General features: G+C 33.5%; 1 protein-coding gene across 1 annotated transcript in view; it reads left to right on the forward strand.

Moving 5' to 3' along the window:
- Positions 1-3,108: 3,108 nt before the first annotated feature.
- The window catches only part of LOC138708072 (protein Hook homolog 3-like), a 70,310-nt gene continuing 60,237 nt past the window's right edge, over positions 3,109-13,181 (forward strand). The window contains exon 1 of the mRNA XM_069838214.1: positions 3,109-3,288. Within this exon, the coding sequence (XP_069694315.1) occupies positions 3,250-3,288 (39 nt within the window). The 5' untranslated portion in view covers positions 3,109-3,249. The remainder of the gene's footprint in view (positions 3,289-13,181) is intronic.

Raw genomic sequence — 13,181 nt, forward strand, 5'->3', positions numbered from 1 at the left:
TGACTGCGGCTGCAAAAGTAGCGCCTTGCGTGTGAACAGACTCGCAACCTCCAGTTGCTACTTTTGCAGCACTCGGGTTGCGCAGCACGAAAAGTAGCGTGCAGCGCGCTACTTTTGGCTTACGTGTGAACACGACACGCAACTTTTGCAGCTGCAGTATAAAAGTAGCGCTGCAAAAGTAGCGACGTGTGACCGTACCATAAGATACGAAGTAACACAATCATACGTACACTAATTTCATAGGAGTGGTATAGTAAATTTTCTGTCTACAATTAAGGAAGGTAGATGTGCTAAATTAAAATCACAATATAAATTCGTTTTTATTGAACCTCAAAATAGCTTCCATTCTAAACTTAAAATGTCGATGCAAACAGATTATGTTAACACGTAAAATTCTCTTCATATTAAAATAACACAGTTTTGTAATTATTTCTGCAACATATTATGCAACAAGAAGTGAACTGAACTTAGGGACACTTCACACTAAATAAAGCTTAGCAATGATACGCAATAAAGTTATATCACACTTTAGTATATACAGTTACGAAGCTCAATACTTACTAAATATGCAAACATAGACATTTGAAATATGCATCCACAGATAGTTGCTAGCCACCAGGATCGCTACTATCGCCTCATCACAGACTCTTTCCCTAGCAGACGATAAATGTATTGTACTTTTGATATCGTGTTCTTTTGAAAAATTAACACCTTCCTTCCACTATTGAAATACGAAATACATAAGGTTTATTTTCATAAAGTATATATTATATTTTATAAACTCACCTTCCTGGATCTTTCGGAAGGATAACTCTGACCTCTTTTTCTTAGAATTTATAGTACTACAAACATCTCCTTGTCCCATATTATCATTCATATTATTGTATTTTAGCCATTTACAGTTATTACAAACGATAACGAACATTTCATAGTTTACACAACTTTTCATTACAATGTTAAATACGGCACAGTCAATCCCTTTTCGATCTAGACCAGGTCGTAATGTATGTCCGAGTTTTCTATTTCAGTGTATGGAGCTCAGTGAATTATTATAACTTTATTGCGTATCATTGCTAAGTTGTTTTATTTGGTGTAATGTGTCCATAAATTCCGTTTACTTCTTGTTGCATAATATGTTGCAGAAATAATTACAAAACTGTGTTATTTTAATGTGAAGAGAATTTTACATGTTAACATAATCTTTTCGCATCAACATGTTAAGTTTAGAATGGAAGCTATTTTGAGGTTTAATGAAAAAGAATTTATATTGTGATTTTAATATAGCACATCTACCTTCCTTGATAATGACAGAAAATTTACCATACCACTCTTATGAAATTAGTGTACGTACGATTGTTACTTCGTCTCTTAGGTAGTAGATAAATACAATAATTCAATACTCAATTGTAGTATTAAAATACAGACAAATTGAATGTGCGGATTATCATACCTGACATTATGCTTAATTATAATGTATAATTGCGAATTTAGCAATATAAGATATAGTAAACAACCTATAATATTTCCGTATGAATGGCAGGGCATTGGAGACCACTAAAATTAGACAGAAAGGTTCAACTGGGACAGTAAACATAACCTATAATTTCAACATGTCTAAATATTCGTGCGGTGCAACTGAAAATTATTGAATTGTGCATAAATGAATGTACAATAATTTCGCAATATTTCATCGAAATAAAGGCAGGTAGGTCTATTACATATACGAACAACGTAATTTTCACACCAAAAATAATATTACACTTTAACTCGCAAGGAATTATGTCTGAAGTGTCTCCTAATCATTGTTTTAAATGTTATTAATGCAATTACACTATATTTTAGAGAAATATATGTTACTTTTTATGCATTCCAATTAATTTATATGGTTGATAACGCCGCCCTTCGTGATCGGGTTAAGCGAGTCACATGGTCTGCCTTACGGCCTGTATTAGATCACGATGGCAGTGACACAGTCTATTGTTCCTAGTACACACAGCGCTCCAAGCGGCTAGCAACTATCGCGAGAAATGCAAAAAATCACTCCTAGCTTTGCGACTGTATATACTAGACTGTGGTTATAATATAATATCACAGTCTAGTATATACAGTCGCGAAGTTCAATATGTAGTAAATATGCAAACATTAGATAGTTGCTCACCACTAGGATCGCTAATATCGCCTCATTACAGGCAATGCAAAATAGAACCGTCACAGTCTATTGTTTCTAGGACCCTCAAAACTCAAGCTTCGTGACTGTATATAGTAGACTGTGATATAATCTAACTGAGCTCCATACAGTGAAATAGAAAACCCGATCATACATTACGGCCGAAAAGACACTGACTGAGCCGTATTTCGCTTTGTTGTGAAAAGTTGTGTAAACTGTGAAATGTTCGTCATCGGTTGTAATAACTGTAAATGGCTAAAATACAATAATTTGAATAATAATATGGGACTAGGAAGACGTTTATGGTACTATAGATATTGTAAGAAAAAGAGGTCAGTGTTATCCTTCTTCCGAAAGATCGATGAAGGTGAGTTTATAAAATATGATATATATATATATATATATATATATATATATATCATATTTAAACCTTATGTATTTTACATTTCAATATAGGAAGGAAGGTGTTAATTTTTCAAAAGAATACGATATCGAAAGTACAATACATTTTATCGTCTGCTGGGGAAAGTGTGTGTGAGGCGATAGTAGCGATCCTGGTGGTGAGCAACTATCTATGTTTGCATATTTAGTAAGTATTGAGTTTCGTGACTGACTGTGCTTATCCCGTGTTTAGAAAGATCACTTACACGATCAGAAAATTGCAGGCCCGATATCTGTGAACGGTTGTGTATAGTACTTCTTGCTTTCACACCATGTTCTTGTATTTCCATTTTTAACTACTAGATATCGCGTTTTCAGTTATTTGAATATTAGTTGTCAGCCTTTGTATATTTGATCTTTTCTCCCATTTTATCAAATAAACACCTATATTCTCTAGGCCTCGGTTATCTATTACATGAAATTGATTAGCGTTGATAACATTTAAGACGTTATGTTATGTGGTGTTTGTGTCGTTTTGCACGAATGAATCGTGTGAAGTTTTTAGTGTTTGGTGATTGTGTTAAACTGTGGAATTAAATTCGCATGTGGTATAATGCTTGCTTCAGCTATTGTGATGAGCGATTTAGATAAAAATATTTGTTCTGCTTGATTCCTGATTGTGCAGTCATACTGTAGATGTGATGGATAAAGCTCATCTGTGCGAAAGTTTGATGAAATGGGTTAGTAACACGTCAGCTGAGTTTCTTGTATGATGGTTTAGATTAACAAGCACTGATTATTTGAATTCCGGATATTTTCTCATTTGATCACAAAATGTAACAATATTTGGTCTTGTGACATATTGCTATCTGCTACTAATTCAGCAATTGGATAATACTGGCTCTTGTTCACGGTTTACTGTCATTTGAAAAGTAGTAATTATAAACTTGACAGCAACGAAGAACGTTAGCTGAAAATTAACTTTAACCCTCAACTAGTATTGCTTTTTTAATGTACGTTAACGATACTTATCCTTATGGGTCTATATTGACCCATAGATACCAGTTGAGGGTTAAATCTCAACTTTAAAACTACTAACAATAGTTGGGAGTATTTAAAATTATTAATTCTAATATATAGGCCTAACGTAAATGTTGAATGAAATTATACTTAAAGTAATTAATAGTAGTGCTGTTATCATAAAGTACATTAATGCATGTAACTAAGTTTATAAAGGTTTTCGTAATGCAACTGTTCTTATGGGAACGAAGGGCAATGGACCTGATATTTACGTGTGTCATTTTTGCGTCAGTCACTTGTCATTAATCTATCACCGCATCAAATCGTACAAAACCTTTTAATTGATAGTGAGGCTACATGTTCACTGATTATTTATCTCTTCATCAAACCCTCCCTAAACTTTTCACTGACAGTGGATTTACTTCTTAACCTCTCAACAAACCTTACATAACAGTGTCACTGATAGTGGGGCTACTTGTCACCGATCTGTCTCCTTCAAACTCTCCCAACCTTGCCACTGGTAGTAGGGCTAGCAGGGCTACTTGTCACTAATCTAATTTGTCATCAAACGTTACATAACTTTATCATTGAGAGTGGGGCTAATTTTTACTAATCTGTCTCCTCATCAACCCCTATTTAATCTTGTCACTGACAGTGGGTTTATTTGTCACTAATCAATCTTCTCACCAAATCATTCAAACCCTACCTAAGTTTGTCATTGTATGTATTTATTCACACTGCAATGGGTATATACCCGGTGGCAGTGGTAACTAGTTACACTCAATAATGACAATAATAAACTTATTAATTAAAAATACAGTTAATAATAATACCAATAATTAATACAAATAATTAATACTAACAATAATTTATAATAATAATAATAATAATAATAATAATAATAATAATAATAGTAGGGAATATCCTAAACTAAATGAAGTCATTGACATTAGGGCTACTTGTCACTCATCTCCTCTACAGATCGCCCCTAACTTTTTTTGTCACTGACAGTGGGACTACTTTCCACTAATCTGTTTCCTCATCAAACCTTCTCTAACATTGTTAGTTACATTGGGGCTACTTGTCACTTATCTCAACAAACCTTTCCTAACTCTGTTACTGGCAGTGGGACTACTTATCACTAATCTCTTTTCCTCATCAAATGCTCCCTAAGCTTGTCATTGATAATAGAGCAATTGTCACTAATCTATCTCCTCATTAAACTTTTCTAACCTTGTCACTGATAGTGGGCCTAGGAAGACTACTTGTAACAAATTTAATTCATCAAACCATACATAACCTTGTCACTGGCAGTGGGGCTGCTTTTCACTAATCTATATTCTCATCAAACCCTACCTTTTCTTGTCACTGACATTGAGGCTATTTGTCACTAATCTGTCTCTTCTTCAAACTCTACATAACCTTGTCAGTGACATTTGGGCTGTTTGTCATTAATCTGTCTCCTCATTGAAGCATTCCTAACCTAACCGGTGGGGATAGTGGACCTCTGTTTAAAGGAACAGAGATTCGGTTTGTGATACATTTTCTGGACAAGGAGAAAGTTTTCAAGTTTTCTGCATTTTGTCATTTTCTGTGTTATTAATAGGCTACAGTAAAACTTGTTCATATTGCAAAGGACCAAATTTATTTTCCAAATTTGGACAAGTTTCCACATTGTACAGTAAGGTCCGAAAGTCTTGTCATGTATGTTGATGTGCATCCATTTTGAACATGTCATAGCAGATGTGTGACAATAGTTGATACTTTACATTCCAGCTTGTTTAGTGATCCAGAACATCAGTATGAAACAATCATTTTCGTGGCACAAAATGATGCGGCGCCATGTCCTGTATGAAATTTTCCGCAGCAAAGACGGTGTAATTTCCCTGAATGCCTCCCTAACAGCTTGCTTCAAATCTTCAATTGTCTGGTATCGATGTTTTGAGACATGCTGCTTAATTATTTCCCGAAGGGAAATTTCACTGCCTTTGCTGCAGAAAATTTCATACAGGACATGGTGCCACATCATTTTGTGCCTTGATAATGATGGTGCCCATACTGATGTTCTGGATCAATAAACAAGCTGAAACGTAAAGTGTCAACCATTGTCACACATCTGCTATGACATGTTCAAAATGGATGCACATCAACATACAAACGGGGGAGGGGGTGAAAAGATTTTCGGACCTTACTGTATATAATTATATGTTTTAACAAATTTTATTAGGGACATACAGTGAAAGCCCTACCTAACGTGGACTGATATATGGCAGATTTGGATATAATGTGGTGAAAAGTATGTCCTTCACAAAAAGTGACTGTTATTAATGAGTGAATAGGCCTATAAATTTTATGGATTTTTTTTCTCCCACAGTGAAATTTTCTTTCCCCATAGTGTGAACATAATGTAGAATTTTGTATGCAACCGGGTCATTTCAAGCAATTAAGGACAAAGGTATTAAATTTTAAAATTATTAGTTTGTCTTAAACTTCAATATTTCCTCGAAGTAGGCTACATGAAGTGAACATTCACAACATTAATATATTTTCTTATGGGAATGCATTATTCTTGTATTTTTGCTCGAGTTAGGTTGGTGATTATTAGTGCTTGTGCTTTCAACACCTATATGCAAGCATCTCTTTTGGTGAACAGAATTGTCTTGTTCTGAGGTTTATATTATACAGTGTGGAAGTGAAATAACCCTGCACATGGAAAGGTACGATAGGTTACACTTATATGAATTGAAAACCTATAATATGTTCTGTGGTTAAATGCATGGTTAATTAGAAAATTAATTTGGAAGTTCCAGCAGTCTGGCAACATCGTCGCTAACACACCCCTTCTCTATTTATGTAAAAGTTGAATGAACTCAGGCTGTCTAACTGCCTCCACTTGCCTATCTGGCTACAGTGTTTTGATCTTGGCGCATTGTTCAGTGGCTTCAAATTAAGCGATTTATAAATTAAATTTACACGAAAACCGTCCATGCTGTTAAAATACGCCAGAGGGATGAATTATTTTTTATTAAATTTTCTATCAATATGAACAAAAAGTAACGATGCTACTCACAGCATTACTAAATTTGGGAAAAGAACATTTTTCTGAGAAAACTCTGAAATTCCCACCAATAATTATAGCATTACACTTTTTTTTGTTAAATACAACATGAGGTATTTGCTCCGAAATATATATATAATTCTAAACAGGCCGACAGTGGCCTAAGCTATGTTATGACATGTTTAGACTTGAATATTACTTGTGTATTTTGCTTATAATTGGAGATAAATACAACCACACACCATGTAACAGCGTTAATAAAATAACCTTTTTTTTCATAGATATGTTAATAACCACAGTTGTCCCTTAAATTGTTCAGCCCTCTTAGTATTCATTCTTATCTTCAATCATATCAAAGATATGAATTTTTGATATAGACGAGCCTATTTTGAAATCTGAAAATATGTAACGTGAGTGACCGTAGCATGATTTACGCAAAGATAACGTTAGTTACGACGACACTGAGATGAAATTCTACCCCAATATTGCCGTAAATTAAAGTTAAATTTTTTAAAATTAGACAGAAAGGAACAGCATGGAGTTTTTAGGTGAGACCTATACATACCAGTGTTACAAAATTTACAATAAGTAGGCTAGTGAGAGTAACTTCAAATACTATTTATAATTAATCCATTACAAACCTGAAAAGTGAAACATAGTAATTTGTAACGTAAATTACGTACATTATAACAAGCGTTTTTTCTTGTGAACATGACTAAAATGATGCTGGAAATTAGACACTTTGTAATCTCATACCATGTGTTATGGTTTTTAATTATGATAAATGAGAACGATTTTTAAACTACTAGGCCTAGTGTAAGAGGCTAATGTCTGGCTAAAATTATTATAACGTGAGTTAAAACCGTTGCGTACGAGATTATACAAGCTGGCGCATAACATGATCTAGAGTGGGTCTCTGAGCGTCATGACAATTTCTGCCGCTAGGTTCGCCTCGCAGTTCTATTAAATTATGAATAGTTCCATTACTAAGCATTGTGTATCGTCAAAATTCATTTGATTAACATTTTCAATTCCTTGTTTTTCCTTCAGATTTTGTTCCCTCTTAGTCGTTTTAATTGCAGAAAGTGAACTACCGATGTCTTTTACTTTCAGACATTATTATTATTATTATTATTATTATTATTATTATTATTATTATCATCATCGTATAGTTCTTAGTTTGTCTTGTCTTAAGACAGTCAGTAGCGTTATTAAATAGTTTCGAGGAAAATAATTATGATTAAAAGTCATTTATAATGGCGAAATATTCTACGACAATGGTTAATTATTACTGCTGAATATTGACACATATACAATTTGCATTATTTACGATACAACATACGCAGCAATGCGATTTTAATATTGCGCGTGCTGAGTTTAGTGTAACGTACTCCCCTCATCCTCCAAGCCATATCAAATATTATTATATTACGAGCAATAAATAAATAATAATTATTACAATTGAGGTAGTCAGCGTAACAGTGGTCTAAGCCACTTTTTAATGTAGAAAACACAAGTTAAAGTTATATATATATATATATATATATATATATATATATATATATATATATATATATAAGTGATATTTTTTAGGGGAAAACTACATGGTTCCTAACAAGCTATATAATGGTAGATTGGTCTATTCCACTTCGTAGGAAGACAGTTCACGTCAAAATCAACAGAAGGCTCAATATTTAATTTTTCGCATTGAGAAGTGTTAGGCCACTGTTGCGCTGACCCCCTCAATTATTCGTTGTGATAAAGTACAATTACCACTGCATGATGTACCAAAGATTTTACTTTGTTTTCATTAAATTGACATGTCATGAGTGACGACAGAAAACAGCTCAGGGGAGCGAGATGCAGACATTACTAAAAAAGAAATGGGGATCAGAGAGAGCAGATGCGCATGTGCCTATGGGCGGCAAAAAAAAAAGTCCCTGAGAATCCAGAGATATTTGTTTGTTTTGGTAAATCGTCAAATGCGGAAACCATTTCTAATCACATATATTGCTGACTAACTTCCTAATGTAATTTAATTCTAACTCTTAAATTAAAAACTGTTTACACACACTAAAATATCACATCATTTGCTATTACTATCCACTACAGATTAATCAGCAGGCCTGTTAGATATTTATTTCATCACTGCAAAGTGTGCAAGAAAAATCGTATAATTGTACTAATCATGTATTGTGACTGCAGTTTGCATTAGTAAAAATCATAACACTTCAATGTCAATATAAAAAAAAAAAAAAAGAAAGAAGGGGAAAAGTTAGGCCCACTTACAAATGATTAAATTATGAATTCAGGAAAATGGAAGATAATACATTACCTTAATTCACTGGAACTTAATAATAATAATAATAATAATAATAATAATAATAATAATAATAATAATAAATACGTGAAAGGGTAAACTACAGTGTTTATGTAAAATGTATTAAGTTTCTTTCATTATTTCCGAAAAGGTATAGTGTATGAATTGAACAACAGGAAGGTAGTTTTTTTTATTAGGTTATTTTACGACGCTGTATCAACATCTAGGTTATTTAGCGTCTGAATGAAATGCCAGTGAAATGAGTCCGGGGTCTGGCACCGAAAGTTACCCACCATTTGCTCGTATTGGGTTGAGGGAAAACCCCGGAAAAAACCTCAACCAGGTAACTTGCCCCGACTGGGATTCGAACCCGGGCCACCTGGTTTCGCAGTCAGACGTGCTGACCGTTACTCCACAGGTGTGGAAGGAAGGTAGTGCCTTAGTTTATAATATGTAATATCTTTTAATGTCAAGAATGACAGCCATTCATTTTAATATAATTGAGATGTAGAAGTTTTGAAATTACATCTATTGACCATAAAATATTGTACAAAGCATTTAACAAGCAACAGTGAGTCCTTTAAATGTCCCAAATGTCAGTGTCATTTAAGCGTTCTGCTATGAATCTCTAGAACCAAACAGTGCTCTGACTGGCGGAATTGGCATTATGTAGGAACCGCTTTAGACCCGTATTTCAAGTGCTATGCACCAGCTTGTATAATCTCGTAAGCAGCAGTTTGATGATACAATCATAATTAAATATTTCTGTGCAACATTTAACTTTTGAATTTAGATATGGAACTCCTACAGAAAAAAAAAAAACTGAAGAAAAGAAGTGAAAATTAAAGCAGGAAGGAAAATATGAGGCCTACAAAGAAACACAGCGAGAAAGGATGAAAAAATGTTCAAAACAGAAAAAAAATAAATGAACTGAGAAAGAGAGGAAAACAGCAAAAAGAAGATGAAAAATGAAGACGAGTAAGGGAGCAGGTTGCTGAATGTAGAAGACTGAAAAAAGAAAGACAGGCAATTGAAGCTCAATATTCAATATTCAAGAGATTGTAGTCTCTAGGTAAAGCCACTGCACATGTTCTACGTTCACTTTCAAGATCTCCAGGAAGAAGAAAATGTGTTGTTACACAGTTATTTCACACAATTGTTTGTTTAAATTGTGAACAGACTGAAGAATTGACATCCAGAAAAATACGACAGAGGTTTAACAGATGTCGAAAGAAATAAAATTCAAGCCATTACTCCAGAGCAGTGGACAGTAATAATAATAATAATAATAATAATAATAATAATGATGATGATGATGATGATGATGATGATGATGATGATGATGATGATAATAATAATAATCCATGGCGCTACAGCCCACGTAGGGCCAAGACTGACCAGCTGGCTGCTGGCCTCATGGCCACATGCCGAAGCAGAGGTGGACGATCATCCAACCAGAATGGAGGTATTATGTGGTTAGCACGATGAGCCCTCCCCCCAAGCCGTTATAGCTGGTTTGTGTAACTGGATTTTGCTACCTATCGTAGCTACCCAGGTGCATCATGATGCTGGGTGGGCACCGGTCCCATACACTGGCCGAAATTCCATGAGAAAATTTCTTCTCCCATGAGGACTCGAACCAGCATAAAATAATAATAGGCCCAATAATAATAAACGAACAGGAAAATGAAATTCTATGGAGAACATGTACTTCTGCGCTGCATAATGTCAGCCACAACTGATTTACATCAAGTGTGCTTATTATTTTTTTTCTGAAACATCTAGAAACTTCTCCGTTTCAAGAATCGGGTTTGTGCCTCAAAATACAACTAATAGAACTTAGTAACATTTTCTACATCCTGTTTTGAATTTCCATTATTTGGTTTAGGGTACCAAGAAAGATCTCTTACTCCTTAAATATGTACCAATCTTGTCTTTCTCGTCATTCAACTTACAAAAATATTTTGGAAGAAGACTTGAATCTTAAACTTTTCATTCTATTAAAACTGGAATCTTTCTACTGCTTTCAGGCCATAGTCTCGTTTCTATAGGAAATTCTAAACTAAATTATTATGCAGCTAATCTTAATGAAAATTAAGACTGGAATTTTAGAGATGTGTATTAGTTTTTTCCAATTGTCTGAAACACAGCAAATATCAATTTTGTTAACAGCAAACCTGAAACTTCTTCTATCTGTTGAAGCCATTTGTTTTAGTTCTAAATTTACCTCTCTGTTAATATTGTGTCATGTACAGTTTCCCTGAAAAAGGATGAGACGATTGAATATTCCTAAGTCTCAGATGTAAGACACTGCGCATGATCGGAGACCAGAGCACTGATACACAAGATAACGAATATTGAGTTACTTAAATTCAGGCTATTTGGTTTGTTACTAGCATCGTTCCGAAATTCACTTCAAAAACTGCAAAAAATATGATAATATTACGTAAATAAAAGATAAATATATACATAAATCGTGTAGTTAAATCGACAATGACCCTTCATGACTAGATCGACACTCCGCACAGAAAGGAAAGCTTTCGTGTCGTTTCAATAGCTCAGACGGTAAGACTTCTGCGTGCTGTGTAGAAGAGTGCGAGTTCGATTCTTAGTCTACACAACGATTTTTTTTTGTCTAAATAACGTTGAAATAGCTAAGTAACGTTGAAATAGAGTTCTACAAAGTCCTGAGATTAAGTGTTAATGATCGCAAACAATACAAAATTACAAGTTATAATATTATAAACGTTAATCTAATGAATGCATTTATACACACACACACACATATACTGTACAATGTAAATGCATATATATTAAAAACTAACAATTAAAATTAAATTAAAAATATGTATATAATAATAGACAAACTTTTACAAAGGTTTAGAGTCCTTAGGCTATGTCATTTCTTGAGTAATTATTACAATATTTTATTAATAGCTTTCCCATTAGTGTAATGTGTAAGTAATGCACTCGCACAAAACAATTTTTGTTAAAAGTGTGGCTTTGGATTATTTCATTCTCACCCCTTCATTTAATTTTAACTATTTTATCTACGTGTTTGCAATAGTGTTTCATTTAATGTGAATTCAATTTTATTCATGTTACTAGCCCTACCCGTGCGCTCCGCTGCACCCGTTAGAAATAAATATAAAGTAATTACATAATTAAAATAGGACATTTGATCCAGGGAACATTCGTGTTTGATATAAGGATAAATCGTTTATTATGTAACTTAATTTAAATTGTATTTGCATAATTAAAATGCGATCATTTTGATCCAGAGACCACTCATTTGGTCATTAAAATTATTTTAGGAAAAACAGGAAATGAATGTACTGAATAGCCTATCACGTTTTCTGTGCATAAGAAGCTATTTTAATCTTACCTGTCCTCGATTCACTCAGAAGTTACTGTAATAACATTATAGCATTATGTCCATCTAGAGAAACTACACTTTCCAATGGTGAATTAATAATTAATTATACAAATCGGTTAATTTAGCTTCTGATATTACTTCATACAAACACAGAAACATTATCTGTAGGCTATCTTTCATAGCTTTCGATTGTTGCTGTCCAAGGCCCCTTATAGACGAAGTCATTTGTTTTTTAATTCATTACACGGCCTTAGATGGCAGTTATTTTAATTTTAAAACTCATTTATCTAATTAAATATCAGTCCTATCAAAATTTTTCAAGGAATAAAACTTATCGGAAATTATTTTTAAAGAAACGTTTGTTATGTAACATTTGTCACAAAAATCAATAATAAGCGAGATATTTCGATTTATTTAATTCAGGCCCCCTTATAACCCCTTTTAAATAATGTATTTTGAATGCCATATAGCCTAAAATCTAAGTTACAACGAACTTAATTTATATTCCAATTTTCATCGAAATCCGTTCAGCCATTATCGCGTGAAAAGGTAACAAACATACAGACAGACAGACATACAAACAAACATTTCAAAAAAGCGATTTTCCATTTCAGGGTGGTTAATTGTATATGTTAGGACCAATTATTTTTGGAAAATCGGAAATTACCAGAAAAATTTCGGCTACAGATTTATTATATTATTAGTATAGATGATTGAATGAAAAAGCACTGTTGCAGTTATTGACTAATTACATGTATTAATACTAATTATTAAATGCATCTGTTAAGTAACCAATTGCAGTATCTTTTGCAAAATCTTGAATGTTTAAGTTGTCAATAATATTTCTGTACCATATACT

This window comes from Periplaneta americana, chromosome 10, assembly GCF_040183065.1.
Source record: "Periplaneta americana isolate PAMFEO1 chromosome 10, P.americana_PAMFEO1_priV1, whole genome shotgun sequence".
NCBI classification, from domain to species: Eukaryota; Metazoa; Arthropoda; class Insecta; order Blattodea; family Blattidae; genus Periplaneta; species Periplaneta americana.